Source organism: Pelophylax lessonae (genome assembly GCF_965119305.1).
Source record: "Pelophylax lessonae genome assembly, chromosome: 5".
Lineage (NCBI taxonomy): Eukaryota > Metazoa > Chordata > Amphibia > Anura > Ranidae > Pelophylax > Pelophylax lessonae.
Window position 1 is genome coordinate 291,745,480 of NC_138772.1, and position 21,333 is coordinate 291,766,812.

The following is a 21,333-nucleotide window of genomic DNA, read 5'->3' on the forward strand; positions in this document are numbered from 1 at the left end:
GAATAGGCATGGCACAGGCATGGCGCTGGTGGTGGAATGGGCATGGCACAGGCATGGCGCAGGTGGTGGAATAGGCATGGCACAGATGGTACAGGCATGGCACAGGTGGTGGAATAGGCATGGCACAGATGGTACAGGCATGGCACAGGTGATGGTAAGGTCATGGCACAGGTGATGGTAAGGTCATGGCACAGGTGGTGGTAAGGTCATGGCACAGGTGGTGGAATAGGCATGGCACAGATGGTACAGGCATGGCACAGGTGGTGGAATAGGCATGGCACAGATGGTACAGGCATGGCACAGGTGATGGTAAGGTCATGGCACAGGTGATGGTAAGGTCATGGCACAGGTGGTGGTAAGGTCATGGCACAGATGGCACAGGCATGGCGCAGGTGGTGGAATAGGCATGGCACAGGCATGGCGCAGGTGGTGGAATAGGCATGGCACAGGCATGGCGCAGGTGGTGGAATAGGCATGGCACAGGCATGGCGCAGGTGGTGGAATAGGCACTTACCTGGCGACGGCTCGGCTCCCGGCGGCGGCTTCTCCCCTCCTCGCGACTCTGATGTCCATCCTCTTCTGCTCGGCTCCTGGCGGCGGCTTCTCCCCTCCTTGCGACTCCTCTTCTTCGCGGGCTGCGGCGGGAAAGTGACCGGGCGGTGATGGTGAGTGACTGATGCACGCACCGGCACCGCCCCCAACGAGGTCACCATGGATGTCCTGAATCATGATTGGTCCAGGCTGGAGTCTGGACCAATCATGATCCAAGACATCACAAAAGGGGGTGGTGTAGCGCATTGCTCTGCGCTACAGTTACGCCCCAGAAGGCCGCCAATTGGCGCCTCTGCTGGTGGAAAACCCCACCCCCCATCGGCACCAATGCGGTGGACGCCGAAAGAGGGGTGGTGGAGCGCAGAGCTCTGCGCTACAGTTACGCCCCAGAAGGCCGTCTATCGGCGCCTCTGCGGGTGGAAAACCCCACCCCCATAGGCACCAATGAGACGGGCGCCCCTTGTGGGCAAAATTTTTTTTTTTTTTTTTTTTTTTTAAATCTTTTTTTTTTCTTTTTCTTTTTTGGGGGGGGGGGGGGGGCGGCGCCCCTGCGCCCCCTATGGGCCGGCCGCCACTGGATTGCTGAATGTACATGCTAGAAATGAGATTTAAAAACAAACTCAACATAAAGCAATGCATGTTTATAAGAAATCTCCTGCAAGGCTTGTGTACCTGCCTACACACTGCAAGCTGACACAGGCAAATGCATCCCTTTTTGAAATTGTTTTAAATAAAACAAGACATGCATTTAGGCCGTGTTTAAGATCCACGACAGGACTAAACACATATAAGCTTTCTATTTTGTGAAATACATGTATATTTTAGTTAACAAGGTCATTTTCAATCACCTTTGAAAAAGAATGGTGAATGCATTTGGAAAAGTGTCTGAAATGCATAAACTTCACTTGTCATACAATTTAAAAGACATCCAACTGACAGCTGCTGATATAAAAAATGTGCCTTAAATTTTCTTGAATAGGACAAGACGTGTTCATAGGAAAGGTCCAAATTTGAAGCCAAGGAAAACACAGGTATACTCTCCCCGTGCTGAACTCCATTGATATTAACAATAGTGCATTTAGGTGACTCAAACATATTTTAGTGCAGACCTAAAAAATTCCATGTATGCAAGCCCTAGAAGACATGTGGGATAGATTTACTAAATTTGGAGCACTCTGCTGGTAAAATTGGAGAATCTGGTCCAGCTATGCATGGTAGCCAATCAGCTTCTAACTTCAATTTGTTCAATTAAGCTTTGACAATAAAAGCTGGAAGCTGATTGGTTTTTATGCATAACTGCACCAGATTTGCTTGCTCCAGTTTTAGTAAATCCACCCAGGTTGTCAAATTATAGTAGCAAATATTCTATAATAATTATTTTCAAATGGCACTGGAGGACCACCAGTATCATAGTACTTTGTGTCTGGGTATATACCCACATGTAATTTTAATGGGGAATTTTTTTGGCCATGTTCACATAGCACATATTCTATAATAATTATTTTCAAAGGCGCTGGAGGACCCCCCAGTATCATAGTGCTTTGTGTCTGGGTATACAAAATAAAGGTGTATACCCACATGTTATTTTAATGGGGAATTTTATTTGGCTATATTCGCACAGCACATATTGTATAATAATTATTTTCATAGACACTGGAGGACCCCCAGTATCATAGTGCTTTGTGTCTGGGTATATAAAATAAAGGTGTATACCCACAAGTTATTTTAATGGGGAATTTTATTTGGCTATATTCGCATAGCAGATATTCTATAATAATTATTTTCATAGGCACTGGAGGACCCCCAGTATGATAGTGCTTTGTGTCTGGGTATATACCCACATGTTATTTTAATGGGGAATTTTTTTGGCTATGTTCACATAGCACATATTCTATAATAATTAATTTCAAAGGCGCTGGAGGACCCCCCAGTATCATAGTGCTTTGTGTCTGGGTATACAAAATAAAGGTGCATACCCACATGTTATTTTAATGGGTAATTTTATTTGGCTATATTCGCACAGCACATATTGTATAATAATTATTTTCATAGACACTGGAGGACCCCCAGTATCATAGTGCTTTGTGTCTGGGTATATAAAATAAAGGTGTATACCCACAAGTTATTTTAATGGGGAATTTTATTTGGCTATATTCACATAGCAGATATTCTATAATAATTATTTTCATAGACACTGGAGGACCCCCAGTATCATAGTGATTTGTGTCTGGGTATATAAAATAAAGGTGTATACCCACAAGTTATTTTAATGGGGAATTTTATTTGGCTATATTCGCATAGCAGATATTCTATAATAATTATTTTCATAGGCACTGGAGGACCCCCAGTATGATAGTGCTTTGTGTCTGGGTATATACCCACATGTTATTTTAATGGGGAATTTTTTTGGCTATGTTCACATAGCACATATTCTATAATAATTAATTTCAAAGGCGCTGGAGGACCCCCCAGTATCATAGTGCTTTGTGTCTGGGTATACAAAATAAAGGTGCATACCCACATGTTATTTTAATGGGTAATTTTATTTGGCTATATTCGCACAGCACATATTGTATAATAATTATTTTCATAGACACTGGAGGACCCCCAGTATCATAGTGCTTTGTGTCTGGGTATATAAAATAAAGGTGTATACCCACAAGTTATTTTAATGGGGAATTTTATTTGGCTATATTCACATAGCAGATATTCTATAATAATTATTTTCATAGACACTGGAGGACCCCCAGTATCATAGTGATTTGTGTCTGGGTATATAAAATAAAGGTGTATACCCACATGTTATTTTAATGGGGAATTTTATTTGGCTATATTCGCATAGCAGATATTCTATAATAACTATTTTCATAGGCACTGGAGGACCCCCACTATCATAGTGCTTTGTGTCTGGGTATATAAAATAAAGGTGTATACCCACATGTTATTTTAATGGGGAATTTTATTTGGCTATATTCGCATAGCACATATTCTATAATAATTATTTTCATAGGCACTGGAGGACCCCCAGTATCATAGTGCTTTGTGTCTGGGTATATAAAATAAAGGTAATGTGTCAAAGTATAACCGCAATATTCAAATTATTTAAATAAAGCTGCAGCTTAAAGTGGGATAACACCTTGAACCGAAAAAAATAAAAAGGAAGCTGCACTAACGTGACCAAATACTACAAGTAAATGTATAAAAAAAACATGAAAATATTCAAACTGATAAGCAGTGTCCACAGTAGTGATGAAACCAGTATAGACCAATATAGTGACAAAGAAATTGTAAATAAAAATGAATAAATAAATAAATAAGTAAAAACCCACGATGATAAAAAAATGTCAATATGACTACTAATAAAGTCCCAAAGGTGAATAACAAAAAAATGTGTAAAGGAATGTGAAGTCCTCCACCACAGTATAGTAAGTGTTCTCCTCCACGGTGCATCTGTCAGTAAAGCAGGCCTATGAGCTTACCAGATAGTGGTAAGTGATATGCCAAGCTACCACTAACGGATCCAGATGGAGATGCCGGCGGTAGATGTAGGCTACTAGGAGCCGTCAATATGGCAGATGTCACACCGTACAACAGATAGCAGACTCAGAGCATATAAGCAGAACCCGTCCAAAGGGTCACCATAAAAGAAATGAATAATGCTAATGTAATAAGTTAAAACCAAACACTTTATTAAAGCAGATACATTTACTTGTATTTGGTCATGTTTAGTGCAGCTTCTTTTTTATTTTATTTTATAAAGTATTTAAAATATATTTTATAAAATAAAGGTGTATATCCACATGTTATTTTAATGGGGAATTTTATTTGGCTTTATTCGCAAAGCACATATTGTATAATAATTATTTTCATAGGCACTGGAGGACCCCCCAGTATTATAGTGCTTTGTGTCTGGGTATATACCCACATGTTATTTTAATGGGGAATTTTATTTGGCTATGTTCGCATAGCACATATACGTTGTTCTTAAATGTTTAAATAAATCTGTGAATTTTATTATAAAACTGTGTACGCTCCTCTCACTGGTCTTTACAATCCAAACTCTTTTGGAGGGTTTCCCCTTGTTTTTTCTTTCTAATATATTTTCATAGTAGTGTACACAGTAGCAAGAATTTATTTTTTGTTCTAGACTGTTGTAGAAAATCAATAAACCTATAGGAAAATACAGTTTTACATTTAAATTCCGTAATCACCATTTTCTTATTTTGGCATGAATATATTTTACTAAATTACAGTCAATAACAAAATATCATATCATCTCAGGGCACGTGCATTTGGCATTTCCTTTTTTTTTTTTTTTTTGAGCTGAGGATTTGTCACAGCTATGTTTGTGTATGTGTATTACTATCATTAGGTTTGGGAAAGGGTTATGAGGGTAAGGATTCATTGGTAAGCGAAACTGCATTGCGAGCAATTGCCAAATTGACTCATAACTACACATGTCCTGTAAAGCCCTAAAACTCTCTATTTTTTTTTTACAAAAATGTATTAAAAACAGGCAGGCACAAGATGATTACATTTCCTTTTACAATTTAGCTACCTCCCCTGTTTCACTGGATATTTGGCACAAATGCTGTTCAGTGTGCTTTTAATTTAGCTATTACATGTTGTGTCTTGCCTGCAGTCCATCTTTAAATATAGATACTGAATACCTTTAGTAATCAATCATCTATCTAACAAAATAATTTAATGTAGTAGGTAGGCACCACAGCTCTATTTAGATCATTATTTAAAGATGTTCAGCAGTAGCTAAATGCTAAATCAACTCTTTCATAAACCAGGAGCAACTTAGACATGTGACGTGATTCTCGAAGATTCTTAAAAATCTTCAGAGATTACATCACAGATTTTAAAGTCAGGTTTCTGTTGGTTTCTAAGGGTTTAGTAACACTTAGTGCTTGTTGTTTATATTAGAAGGCTGCCAAGATCTGTTCTCAGTGAAAAAAAAGTTGCTATTTCTGCGGCAGACAAATTGGACACTAACTGATACTTTTTGGGGACCAGTGACACTAATACAGTGATCAGTGCTAAAAAAAATGCACTGTCACTGTACTAATGACACTGGCTGGGAAGGGGTTAACATCAGGGGTGATAAAAGGGTTAACTGTGTGTCTAGCTGGTGTTTTCTTACTGTGGGGAAGGTGCTTGTACAAGGGGAAGGCATGGATCCGTGCCCCTGCTTTGCAGAGACACAGAATCCATGTCTTCTGTACTGACAGAATGGTGATCTGCCTTGTTTACTTCTGTATTGAAGGATCGGTGGATGCTGGCAGAAATCGAGTTGTCCATACCCACCGATCAGCTGTGTATAATCAAAGCAGAAATAGGCCGCTGGCAGTGCACATATGCGCCCCAGAAGCAGAAGTGTCAGATTTTGTACTAGGTACGTGATCCAGCACAGCCATGCCACTTTGCCACCATCTAAGTTATACAGTAGGCAAGTGGTAAATAGTTTTAAAGTTATATTTCTTTTGAACTAAAGCCACAGTGTTTGGCCACATGTTTAAGCCAATAATACATTTGGCTGGGATTGAGATGCTGAACCAGCAGCTGCTTTTACAAAATTCAGTCAATGAGAGAAATGCTACTACAATGTCCTCTCTCTTCCTTGCTGCAGGGCAAGGGGAGAAAGGCAGAAATCTTTACAATAACAGCTTCCAAAAGTATAACTAAAGACAAAACCTTTTTTTTTTTTTGGACAGTGTGGAGAGCGATTAGAACACCTGTCAGGTCAGTTTTTTTTTTCAAAATTGTCGCTCTTTTTTGTTTATAGCGCAAAAACTAAAAGCCACAGAGGTGATCAAATGCCACCAAAATGCAATGGGAAACAAAGGGCGTCAGGTCAGTGAAGGAAGTAATAAAAAAAAAATATGCACATATTATTTGTTTCTTGTTAACTTTTTTATTTATTTATCATTATTTGTATGCATTAGTGAGCACTGATCCAGTGACTTTGGCCGGTGTTGTTTTGTTTGTAAAATACCATCAAAGGATAGCTCTATTTGTGGGAAAAAAGACATCAATTTTATTTGGGTACAGTGTCGCACGACCGCACAATTGTAAGTTAAAATAACACAGTGCCATATCGCAAAAAATGTGCCTGGTTATTAAGGGGGTAAAACCTTCTGAGGCTGAAGTGTTTAACACCTCAGCCCCCTCCTTAGCATTACATAGGAAACCACCACTTTTGGAGTTTTCAGAAAAGAAGAAGCAAACATGTAAGCCACATTAATATGAGAGCAAATAACAAATATTAGATGTTATCACAGTTTGGCTGCAAAAGTAGACATTGCACAGGCTCCTTTTCCATACTGAATTTGCTTACTCTGATTTTAGAAGGTAAAGAAAGTCAGAAAGAGCCTGCTTCATTTTCTGGCTGGAAAACATCTATCATCATTCTTTTATTAATAGGAACTCAGTATTACACGTGGTTGCTGATTATGGAATTTGTTATGCAAATGGAGCCTGTCTTGGAATGCCCAATCTTCTAGACTGACTACCCATCCAAGCATTTTTTATTGGCACAGCACCTTGCATTAAGGATGGGGACTCCTGCATGGAATAGTGAGGCAGAGTGCTGTGATTTTTTTTACAAAGCTATGTAAAGCACCCTATGTACAACACCTGCCAACTCCTCCCACAAGCCATGGTCTGCCAGGGCCTATACAAAGGTATGTAATGAAAATGTAAACATTTTAAAGGAATGTTAATGGTGATGAAATATAAGTAGATTGATATTTAACTTTAAGAAGTATAGGGTCTGCATTGTGTTGCTTTGTACATGTCAGCCTAAGTTAGTCCGTAGTGATTTTACACCTAATTCTACTCTTTCCAGCAATTTCACTCTGAAAATTCTCCAATACTCAAAGGAATTATAGCTCTCTTTAACTGTAAAGTAGATGCTACTACCCAGGGATCTGTTCGTTGAATATAAACATTGCAGTTGCATACAACTGATGCAATATGTTGTCGAGGTAGCATTTAATAAATGTGCCTTTATACTTTAAAAAAGGTACATGTAAGTGATAAATATAGGAAGGAGGAAACAAATTTACTTGCTGAATGCATATGGAAATTGCACAATATGTATTTAATTTAAAATGTTGTATAGCCAAATACCAGTAATACCAGTAATGTTCAGATATCAATTATCATAACAGGATCAAAGAGGAAATTACTAATTAATAGTGGACCAGGGTCTTTCAAAATACAGTAGCAAATGGGCTGTAGATTTTCAGGTTCTGACTGCAAAAAAAGATCTGGCCCTGCTTGCTCCAGTGGAATTAGCCATCCAAGTAGACAAGACATGTTTGTTAGTTTTTTTAATTAGAAAAAAACAAAAACTCAGTATGTAGCTCATAAATATTATTTTACATTATTCCCTTTTCTAGATGTGATCTTTTACCAAGATTAACTGTTAAAGATAAAATGATTATATGGAGCTAAGACTTACGTAACATGGAGATAATCAAGTATCAACCTCTCAGTGTTGAGAATTTGTAAAGGTGTCTCATAGCCATAATCAACCTATTCTGGAAAAATTTGCCTGAAAATTGTAAGGTCCATAACCCTTTGGAAATCTATTTAAATCTATTTCTGTTGCATGCTTTGGCAATTGTTAATGTGCTTTATGTTAAGCCATTATGGGATGCCAATATACTCCAACAGGTAAAAAAAAAAATAACTTGCCCCTTTTTCAAAATGTATAGTATATGCATTGTAATGCAATGAAGTGCCTTGAACTCTACTGTACAACGCTTTGGGGTTTCATTCACAATGAATAGTACAGCAATGCACTGTACATAAAGAAGGTGTATTACCAATGTTCGTTAACATACGTGCTTCAGTCATGTTGCCACAATTGTCAATGGGCCCTAAGCTTCAAAACTATTGTTGGCTGTGGAGCACTGACAATTCCTAATGATAGTATGTTAATACTGTATATCAAAGTTTAAGATTAGAACTTTGTACTGTATTTCCTTATTACTGTACTGAAATACTTAAATAAATAATGAAATAGATAAATAAAATAAAATAATAATTACATTAAATAATACCTAATACTGGTCTGAAATACTTAAAATGCAATTCACAGACAGACTAACAAAAAACAAATGAAAGAAACATTAAAAAGTAGTATTACGAAAAGTAATTACCTTTCCCACATACTGAGGGTCTGGTCCTATGTGTTCTTCTAAAACAAAGAACTGATTCCAAACCCATCCCCGTTTTGGCCGATGGTGAACTTCTGTCTCTCCTTCTGTATGTTTGGTTTGATTTCTGGTCACCTTTATGGAGGTGTGATGTGTTGCTCCATAACATCTCTGTACAAAACAGAGGCACACTAGAACAGGACAGATACCAGATGTGCTTGTAAATCTCATGGTAGTAAATGTTTCCTTCTTCTTTGCCTTGTAATTTTGTAATCCAGCAACCTGGGTGTACTTGCTATGTAGCTAAATTTGATCTGGCAGAACAGTCCAGCATTGTCTTCCTTGAGTATCCATTATTTTTATTGATTTTCAGAAATTAAGACTGTATTTACATTGTGAAAAGCAAATATGTCTTAGCAGTGTCTCTGTGGAATTCCTCATAACGTTGTCCAGGAGACGGGCATGTTAAATCTAATGGAAATAAGCAAAGAGTACCATCAGGAAAGTCATTTACTTCTTTACCCTATTAGCAATTATTGATTTGTGCATAAATATACAGTATAAAGTTTTAATTGAAGTGTCTAATCAATGGAGGCACCAAATCTTTTTTCCACATAATAGTACACTTGTTTTATCCAAATTACTATTTGATTAACAATAAAACTATTACTGATATCAAAATGGTTTAATCACTTTGTCTTAGTTAAATCTCTAAAAGTAGTATAAATTTTATAATTTTAGGATTGCATTTACTAACATTCACTGAAATAACTATGCTGTAATTGTTGATGTTATTATAAATATGAATTCTATTAAACAGCTTTCAGCATTATTTTGGGTATACTCTGGGTCGTTAAATTTCAGGCGTTATAAAGAAAAATAAACAGCAGAAAAAACAATATTTTTGCAAGCTCTTTTTGTTGTAATATGTAAAGAAAAGAATCTCAAAATTGATTGGGGATACTCAGTGTAAAAAAATGGAGGATTCCACACCTTACATTCGTCTTAGTAGGAATCACTGTATTTTAAATGTAGCACTTAAACATTGTTCCCATATTTCATCAGGTAGTCCTATGTAGTCCTGTACAGAGCTTTTCTAGAAATTTATTTTAAAGTGTAACTTTAATTAACCTCCCTGGCGGTATGATTCTTTTGGATTTTAGGTGCTGAAAGCGGTACCATTATTTTGCATGTAATTCTTGTGAATGAGCAGCCCAAACCAACTGTATACATTTATTATATATATTATATATATATATATATATATATATATATATATATATATATATATATATATATGTGTGTATGTATACATATATTATGTATACATATATTATATATATATATATATATATATATATATATATATATTTTATATATATATATATATATTTTATATATATATATATATATATATATATATATTTTATATATATATATATATATATATATATATATATATATATATATATATATATATATAATGTATACAGTTGGTTTGGGCTGCTCATTCACAAGAATTACGTATATATATATATATATATATATATATATATATATACACATATACGTGTGTGTGTATATATATATATATATATATATATATAAATATATATATATATATATATATATATATATATATATATATATATATATATATATATATATATATATATATATATACATATATATATATATATATATATATATATATATATATATATATATATATATATATATATATACATATATATATATATATATATATATATATATATATATATATATATATATATATATATATATATATACACGTGTATATATATATATATATATATACATATATTTACATAAAAAGTACAGTAAAACTGCACTTTTGGGGACTGGGGGGCAATGTAATGTGATTTTATTTTATTTTGAATGGTATCAGTGTGTTTGGTGTGTTTTACATTCGAATTTGCCGCCGATTCCACCCCCCCGGCGGACGATCGGGAGAGAGCTACGCCGCCGCATACCGCCCGCATACCGCCCGCATTCATCGCTGGATCCCGGAGAAAAGGTAAGTAAAACCTCTTCCAGCGTCCAGCGATCTTCCTAGCACTACCCCGAGTGTGGCTCGGGGTTACCGCTTTTGGCTCTAAAATCTAACCCTGAGTCACGCTCGGGAATACCGCTAGGAAGGTTAAAAAAAATTAAGATCAGGCAGGCTTTTTTATTGCATAAACGACATACTTTTTTGCTGCTGAGTGTTCTCATGGATGCTGCGTAGTTTGAAAAAAGGTAGGTATAGATCTGCTTTTATTATGAATGTATACACAGTCACTTAACTAATCTCTGATGCATATAAGTCTAACAGCAGGCATCTTTGTTTGTCATTTTTTTCCAGTAAGTAAATAGAGTTTACTTGGGCGGGGTTGTACCCGCACATTCATGCATATGAAGCATATGAATATTCATCTTGCATACAATAAATAAATAAATAAATATTAACATTAAAAGAAAAAAAAAATATTGCATTGGCTGGCACCTTTCATCTGACTTTGTGGTATTCGATATGGAATGTCTACCAGTGGATTTCAAAGCACTGATCTATCATGGACTCTGCCTGAGCCATCTTCTAATATTACTCTCCCAAGATTCTCTGCATGCCATATGGTGAGTACATTGACATATGTTGAATGAATGTATGCTGACTGATACATGATTCAGAATATTACAGTAAAATATACACTGTTTAGCTGATTCTTTCATATTTATTATTAGTGTGCAGACTAAGTACTGTATATAGGCATACCTTTCAGATAATTACACTATAGGCCTAGTCTGAAATATCAGTGGGCAGAAGAGTCGCATAGTGGTTAGCAATTATGTCTAGCAACACTAGGGTCCCTGCTTTGTTTCTCAGATATGAATGTTGCTTGTAGTTGCTCCTTCCGGGAATTGGAACGCATGGCATCCCACTTCCGGGACACAATAATGTGTTTTGCCCATCCTCTGCAGTATAAATAGACCATGACTGCCATTTGGCCACACGTCTGACGATGTCATTTAGTATGGACACGTGTTGGGAGGAGCATGTGACGCGAGTACTGATGGGGGACGTGGTGGCCATTTTGTTGGTTGGAAACAAACACTTGCGGGTTAGATAGGAGGAAGATGATGTGCTGCTGCTTGTTTATTTATATGTAAGTTGCTACATTTTTAAGAATAAATCTTTGTGATCATACTGCACTATGGGAAGTGTTTTACTTGTCCCCACATAAATGAGGATACCACTGGGAGGGAAGCAGAGCAACCACGGAGTGAACACTGAGAGGATCTCTCCTGTTATGCTTATATGATCTAAGATTTCCTGCTGTCATAGACCTTTGTGATGAGGGTCAATGTGTTTTGGTAAGAGTCTATGTGATTGGATACTGGCTATGGTTCTTTTATCACCGATAAGAAGACTTTCTGAATTTGAGTGGACACTTCTCTGTGGTTTTCCTCCCCTTGGATGTGGACTTGATTAGTGCTGCATCTTTATCTACTATCTATTTTTGATCTTTTATTACATTCAAGGTCATGTGTCGGCTGCTTTTCCATTTTAGGGAGGTGGTATAGCTTCAACTAAAGCACAGCATAATATATATATATATTGTTTCTCAGATGTAAAATGATCTAGTAGTAGTAGTTTGTAGGTAGTAGTTTCCTCCAGGTACCCTGGTTTCCCCCCACACTTCAAAGACATGCTTGTAGGTTAATTGGCTCCTGTCCAAATTAGCCTAAGCATAAGTGGCAGTGTATGTATGCATGTTAGATATCTTGGATTGTAAGCTTCTTGAGGGCAGGAACTGATATGAATGTACAGTATGCATAGTATGATGTACATTTTCTATATTAATAGCCAGAATTAAATATTTGCATGCAACAACTACTCTAATAATGGTTGGTGTGTTTGTACAAGCCTCTTGGAATACTATTTTATAGTCATCTCTTTAACCACTTCAGGATCAGCATGTTACCGTCTAGGCCGTTTCTTCCCGTCTAGGCCATTTTTCAGTTTTTGGTGCTGTGATAGTTTAACTGACAAATACTCACACAAATGTTAGCTTGAGTACACTGTACACAAAACTGCCTTTTTCCCTTTTGTTCCTCTTATCCTTCTGTTCAACTGTCACATGGGGAGAGAGCATGGGGGAATTGGAGTATCACAGCCCGACAGAGGTTCTAAAAATGTTTCCTTCTACCATAAAATTTTTTCTTTTTCTGTCTTACCTTCTGTTCTGTCTGACACATTTGAAATAAACAGGAATAGGCTGACATTGGACAATAATGTTGTTTCTTCCTCTGGACAAGAAGGATTTGCTTAAGCAAAATAAGCTAGGAGAAAGGGACAGGGCTCACAGAAATTTGGGGAAGCTTAGCAATATTGTTGCTTTTGCACATAAATTAAATGTCACACAACATTTAATTTGCATTTGATAATCTAAATGCACAAAAACAGCCAGGACCCGAGATAGTGGTTCTGTCTATATTTGATCTGTGTGGATCTATACATTAATTCCTTTTTGTCAGACACCCTATTCATGTGAGCTTGTCTCCAACAAGGTTCATGTACAGAAGGTCTGGGATAGAAGGCCTGACACTTTCATACGCAGGCTGATTATGGTCATCAGCACAGAATCATGTACTCTGGGTATAGAGGGCAAGCAGTAAAACTGTAAGAGCATCCAACACAAAGGGGTTTATTTACTAAAGCTGGAGATGGAGAGTGGAACGTTAGGCACACTTCAGCATATAAACCAATCAGCTTCCAGGTGTTATTGCCAAAGCTTAATTAAACAAGCTGAGGTTATAACCTGAATGGCTACCATGCATAGCTGCATCAGATTCTGAGTGCATTAGCTTTAGTAAATCTCCCCCAAAGCACATATGAGATTAGTGACAAAGAGGAGCACAAACAAAAATATCAAGAAGTACAAGTTCTAAAGTTCCATTTAGGGGTTTCTGCACCCACTTTGTTCACCAAAAACCAGGTGTTTCACTGAGTTCTACCAACTCAGATGGCTGTCCAGGACAAACACAGAAATGTATCTCAGTTGTCACACCACAGGCATTACCTTTACAGGCATTACTAAACAGTATTGCTCTAACCCCCTTACAGGCATTACTACACAGTATGGCTCTCACCCCTTGCCTTAGTGGCTTCAGCCTAGATAGGACCACCATCAGTGGAAAACATCTTCTCTGGAGTAATATACGTAGCCTACTTGGGTCTGATTGTTTCAGCTTTTCAGGAAATAATTGCCTAATTGTTTTGAGTGCTTTTCTCACAGCACCCTCAATATCCTCAGTCAGCATTATAAATTATTTGTAATTTTGTGAGAGATGGGTATCACAAGGGATAGATTGTATGCATTAGATAAGGGAATGCGTTGGCTGATATTCAATGAAATCTATTAAACATCACACAGCATCATCTGGGTTGAATCTTGAATCTCACAGGTTTTCAATGATTATGACTATTTCTGCACAGAATTTCAATCCTTCTATGGGCAGGCTGGTTATACAGAAGACAATCTCTCAATCAGCTTCTGTACAAGCAGCCTGTTGAACATTTTTCACTCAATCAGTGCTGCCAGCTATAGCCAGCGAAGCTGATGAGTGTATTCCAAGGGTGGGGACATTTTGCGCTGTCAAATTACAAAAGCTCTGTCAGAGGGATTCCCCAATCAACCTCAAATTTGTGGTTGAAGTAAATCAATTAATTTTCTTTCTTTCAACCCACTGGTTAATTGAAAGAAGATTAATCATGTATGACCTGCCTTAGTAACCACTGTGATGTTAAAAAAAAATGTTACATAGTTTTATAAAGATGACAGTAAGTTCAGTCGAGTACATCAGTCAATACTTTTGGATTTTAAACAATCAGATAGGGTTTATTGTATAAGACAAAACAGCATTCAAATCTGAGTTACCCTTCTCTACCATAAACAACCATCTTTCTTAATTCTAATAGCTAGACACTGATAAAAAGCCCAAATCTGGTTGGTACTCTTGTATTAGTCATGCCACACAATATATGTATATAAAATGTGATATATTTTTTTTTTTTATAAAGCATAATTTCATTGTTGACCGTTTTTATAGTTAAGAACATAGAATGTTGAATTATTCAACATCATTGTTCAATTTTTTAGCACCCTTTTATTCACATTCTAATCATGTTCTTTACTGATTTATTAAACAGATACATGAAATGATTGTAATTGTAACTGCTTATCATTTTGTGATATACATACTGTATATACACATCCCCATCGTGGTGGTGGCAGCATAGTTTTGTGGGGATGCTTTTCTTCAGTAGGGACAGGGAAGCTGGTCAGAGTTAATGGGAAGATAGATGGCGCCAAATACAGGGCAATTTTAGAAGAAAACACATTAGAGTCTGCAAATGACTTAAGACTGAGGGACAGGTTCACTTTCCAGCAGGACAACAACCCAAAACATACAGCCAGAGCTACAATGGAATGGTTTAGATCAAAGCATGTTCATGTGTTAGAATGGCTCAAAGTCCAGACCTAGATACAATTGAGAATCTATGGGAAGACTAGAAAATTGCTGTTCACATCCAATCTGACAGAGCTTGAGCTTTTTTGCAAAAAAAAAAACAAAAAAAAAACAAAATGGGCAAAAATGTCACTCTCTAGATGTGCAAAACTGATAGAGACATCTCCAAAAAGATTTTCAGCTGTAATGGCAGAAAAAGGTGGTTCTACAAAGTATTGATTCAGGGGGCTGAATACAAATGCACACCACACTTTTCAGATATTTATTTGTAAAAAAATTTGAAAACCATTTATCTTTATCCTTCCACTTCACAATTATGTGACACTTTGTGTTGGTCTATCACATAAAATCCCAATAAAATAAATTTATGTTTTTGGCTGTATTATGAAAAATTTTGGAAAATTTCAAGGGGTATGAATACTTTATCAAGGCACTGTATATACTGTATTGAATGCTTACGTATGGAAATGCACACTGTGAGAAGCTGCAGCACATCAGATAGATTCTGCCTAATATCTTGGCTAGAGGACATCTAGCGTCATCTAGCTGTTTACACCCAGCCTGACTGTTCTTGCCCCACTCATTTTTTTCATTGATTTTACTGTAAATTCTGTCAATAATAAAGGTTTAGAATTACACAAGGGTGTTACTTAGGATGGTCTGCGTCCATATTGAGTCTACCAAAAATATCCAGCTCCTCAAGACTAACATCCACCCATTAAGACGTTTTAACCACTTGCCAACTGCCTAATGTACATGTACTGCGGGAGGTTGGCTCTATCAACCTACCTGTACGTAATTTGATACAATAGCCACTAGGCATGATTGCACTCTGATTGGACAGAGGGGGAGCAAATAAACAGGTGTGGTGGATCCAATGTCCACCGGCCACCCATGATTGTTCCCCAGAGAGGCAAAACGGCATTATGCCTAAGTAAACAAGGCAGATCGCCATTCTGACAGAGGAGAAGATAGAGATCTTGTGGTCCTGCTAAGCAGGAACACGGATCTCTGTCTTCCCCCAGTCAGAGCACCCCCCCCCAGTTAGCAAGCACCCCCTAGGGACACATTTAACGCTTTGATCGCCCCTGATGTTAATTCCTTCCCTGCCAATGTCATTAGTACAGTAACAGTGCATATTTTTAGCACTGATCACTGTAACAATGTCACTGGTCCCTAAAAAAGTGTCAAAAGTGTCAGTTAGGTGTCCAATTTGTCCACCACAATGTTGCAGTCCGGCTAAAAATCGCTGATCACTGCCAATACTAATAGGAAAAATAAATAAATAAAAAGGCCATAAAGATATCCCATAGTTTGTAGACGTGATAACTTTTGCACAAACCAATCAATATACACTTATTTTTTTTATTTATTTTTTTACCAAAAATATGTAGCAAAATACATATTGGCCTAAATTGATGAAGAAATTTGATTTTTTACATTTTTTTTATTGACTGTAGCAGAAAGTAAATAAATATTGTTTTTTTTTTTTTTGGTTTTTTTATTGTCACTCTTTTTTTTTTTTTTGTTTATAGTGCAAAAAAAAAATAAAACTAAATAAAACACAGAGGTGATAAAATACCAGCAAAAGAAAGCTCTATTTGTGGGAAAAAATGGACACCAATTTTATTTGGGTACAGCATCACACAATTGCGCAATTGTCAGTTAAAATAACACAGTGCCACATCACAAAAAATGGCCTGGTCATTAGGGGGGGGGGGTAAAACCTTCTTGGGCTGAAGTGGATAATTTCTGCATAAATCCCCTAAGATGCAAGCAATTGCTTGCATCAGGGCTAAGGGGCATTAATAAAGACACTGGAGCTTTTATGTTTTCAGAAAGCTATGTACAACACCTTGTTGGTTCCACCCACCTGCCATGATCTTTCTGCCCTGCATAGAGAAACATAAAGACCCAATAATGACATCACTGGGTCTAAAATAAAATGTGTATGAAAGGTTTAATTTCAAAATATCATCCGCATGTTAATAAGGAGGGAGAAAGGGACCAGTGAAGGATGAGTACAGTGAAGGATGAGTATAATAAGCAGAATAAACTATGCCTAGTGTAAACTAGTTAATTGTTTTAAGTCAATTACAAATTTATCTAGCTAGTTGCAAGTTACTCACTTACATCATAGTAGTGGTATTGTATTTGAGCTTATACACAAATGACAATGTATTTACACCTATCACACACAGAAAGCAATATGTATAAACATATGATATGTTTCTTTTTTTTTTATATGTTTCTTTATAGAAATCAATTTTAACAACTATCAATTTATATGTTTATGTTGTGTAAATAAGCCTTTGCTACATGAGTATTAGACACCTTGTTATGACCTCAGGGGTATGTATTCAAATGCTGTTTATTGTAAAATAGTTTTTGCGCAGCTGATCAAATGAGATACTGCTGAACTCATCTGCAGTGCTGGAAAGTCAATGAGCTATGAAGTGCCAATACCGATGTTCCAAACCGGATTATTACCAACATTACATAAAGTGGGAAACAGCAACAGGGAATTATTGTTTTTTTTTTTATCTAAAAGCGGGAGTGTAGTTTCTCCAAATATGTATTAATTTATATCACATTTTTATTATTTCATTAGAGAGTTAGTAAAATGTATTAATTCTAGTGAATTACAGATATTGCTTGTTTTTTTTTACTGCACACAATTTATATAACTTTTATAATATATAGCTTTATCTACAGTAAAATACCTAAATACAATAAAATACCTGGATGCGTATAGATTGTGTAATTAACTAAATAGGTAACTTAAACAAGTATTTCTTAACCTGGTCTGTTAGAATTCACAAAAAATAAAAATATCACTGGAAAAAAAAAAAAAAAGCTGCTCTGTTCCACTCTAAAATTTCAAAAGGTGGTATCTATTCCAGAAATACAGACAAAAAATTAAAACCCTAAGGGATTTGGCAAGTGGGGAAAGGGATGTTGTGATTCGAAAGGTATAAATACAAAAAGCATATAAAAAAGTATAATCTTTATTGTTAAACACAGATAAAAAGACAATATAATACTGACATTGCTTTACATAGAGTACAGGAGTACTGTCCTGGGGTTTGGAGTCCATATACTCGAGTATCAGTACGCAAATATCCTCTGTGAATAATTTTTTTGTATTCTGTGCACTTTTAATTGTTGTTGTATTGACGGTACTTCTGTACTCAATGTTATGCAATATCAGTAATATATTGTCTTTTTATTTGTGTTTAACAATAAAGATTACACTTTTTTATATACTTTTTGTATTTATACCTTTGGTATTGTAACATCCCTTTCCCCGCTTGCCAAATCCCTTAGGGATTTAATTTTTTTTTTAATTATCACTGATGTACACTATGGTGTACATTTATTAAACTAAAAAATAAGCCACGACAGTGGCTACCCCAGCTTATCTCAACTGTGCAATAGCACCCTCTTCTATTTGCAATGCTTCCTTTGAGTGAAATACCTGGTGTTCCTGATTTCCTATTAAAATCTGACCACACTAGACATGAGAGCACTGTGTTGTCAGTTTTTTAAGCTGTGCTGAGAACTCGGCTTGCTCTCCTTCAATGATTAGATGATTACACTTGATGATTAGATGATTACACTTGTCCTGACATGCCCCTGACCCCGCCCCCCCACCCCACGCAACCATTCACTGGAAAGACTAGTGCAATACTGTTTCTCTTCTCCCAGCTCTCTGAACTCCTCACGCAACTGAGAACAGAGGGTGTGTAATCACTTATAGAAAAAAGGTGTTTGTAATGCTTTTTTTCATGTATATACAAATGTTTTGCCTTTCATTTCTATTTTAAACTGAAAGGGTTGTTAAACAAGGTGAGGGTTTTACACATACTTTAATTAAAAGTTATTAAAATACCAATGTGAGAGGAACTTTTTCATAAATAACTGTGTTTTTTAATTTTGATTAGGACATTTCAGTGACTCTTGTAACCAAGTGTATTTATAACTATACAAATACACTCGGTTACAAGTGTCACAGAGATGTCTAGATATAAATAGAATAGAATAAAAATGGTTCCCTCTCATGTAGGTCTTTTTGCTTAAGTTTAATTTTATTTTTTAACTCTTATTTTTTTAACTTTTATAACTCATTTTTTGTTAAGGAATATTTGAGCCTAAGAGGGTGGGGGCAGGGCCAAGCTACACTGTGTGTGTCTATGGATGCACACAGCCTGGCTTGGGAGCGAGTCCGCATATGGTTTGCTCTGGTGGCTGATACAGAAGAGGAGGATCAAAGAGTACTGGCGGAGGATCCAAGAAGAGGAGGTTCAGGGCAGTTCTGTGCAATTCCATTGCACAAAACAAGTTAGTATAACATGTTTGTTTTTTTTAAGTAAAAAAATAAAAGCCTTTATAACAGGTTTAACACAGGCTAGCTATAATTACTTGTTCAGTAAATCATCTCAGTAGTCAGTGATAATCTGTGTGTCAGATTCCCTGGCCCCTGGGAAGTAGACATATTTCTGGAAACAAGAGCAAACAGATGCAATCCTAACTCTAGTTAAGTCTAAGAGAATGTAAAAATACAGAAATATAGTAAATGTGTGGAAAATAAAGAAGAACATGTATATGCAGGTAATAATTTGCACTGTAAAACAAAAAAGAGATGTAATACAAAGAGCTCACATGCATTTAGAAATATCTTATTTAATATTAAATATAGTAATATATAATAATAAATAATATATTATACAGTATAATATAATATGATATCATATTATAACTTTAGAATCATTTATCCAAACATGATTCTGATCATATTGGAATTATTTTAAATTGAGATTTCAGCAAATTCATGTAACTTTTTATTAACTAAATATAATTTATATCACTGCAGTGTTTCATTCAGCTAATCCCCAGAGACCACTTAAAGAATATTTTTTTCCAGATTTCTTCAAAGAATCACACCTGAAATTATTAATGTTCTTCTTATAGGGCACAGCAAAATGAGTGTTAAGCACACATACATCAACCTGCTTTCACAGACATCATCAGCAGTAAGTGGATGTAAGAGAACCTATTTTTCGAATAGAGATTACCTAATGTACATGGCAGAAGTTATTACTGGTCTATACATTAGAAGAGGCAAATGCAACTGTCCACCTACAGAAAAAAAGAGATTCTCCTGCCCACCTACAGGAAAAAAAGAGATTCTCCTGCAACTGCTTACATCCCATAGCTACTTTAACATCTGGTTCTAATGTTAACATAACATAAAATAACGTTAATGCCAAAAAGCTCCTAAAATATATGTAAATGCAACATTTTTTTAGTCTTGCATAGAGCTAGAAAGTGTTACAACCTCTGTCAGATGTTACCGCTGTCTGTGCCCCCACTGGAAAACTTTAGCCTCTATATTTACCCTGGTCATCTCCATTACATTTAAGTGAAGGAAAATTAAAAAACGTACAGTTGTCACAGTGGGGTAGATTTACTAAAACGGGTGCTCTCAGAATCCGCTGCGGCTGTGCATGGCAGTCAATCAGCTTCTAAGTTTAGTTTTGTTTTTTGTTTTTTTGAGACAGGATCTAAAGGGAACTCTCACTAAAGGGAAATTGACAGTAAAAAAAAAAAAAAAAAACAAAAAAAAAAAGAACCTTTCAGAAGTTATGTTTGTTTTTTTATTTTTTTTTTTAAATAAAAAGAAAATAAGTATTGGCTTTACATGAAATTTAAAGGCTAAATTCACCAAATGCACATATATGTGCAGGAAAGATTGTTTTTTTGCCATCGGCAGATCATGGGTGCATTGCCAGGCTCCTGAAGACTCTCCTTCCAGCCTTTTTGGCTGTACAGAGGTATGAGCTTTCAGTTGCAGATCTAGAGGAAGTGTGAATGGGCCATGAACGCAGTGACCACTGTACTCATATTCCATTGAGTTTAAAAGTGTTAGTGGATGTTGGGGAGAGAAGCCCCCACGTACTGTCATGGTTGTGTGGTTTGAGGGTGGGGGCACCAATTGGCACCAATGTGGTACACAATCTGAGGTTAGCCATTAAATGCTAGTTGTGTAATACACTTG

At 36.2% G+C, this 21,333-nt stretch overlaps 1 protein-coding gene across 1 annotated transcript in view; it reads right to left on the minus strand.

Moving 5' to 3' along the window:
• The window catches only part of CDH18 (cadherin 18), an 850,149-nt gene that overhangs the window by 610,224 nt on the left and 218,592 nt on the right, over positions 1–21,333 (minus strand). The window contains exon 2 of the mRNA XM_082258418.1: positions 8,727–9,194. Coding sequence (XP_082114544.1) covers positions 8,727–8,954 — 228 coding nt within the window. The 5' untranslated portion in view covers positions 8,955–9,194. The remainder of the gene's footprint in view (positions 1–8,726; positions 9,195–21,333) is intronic.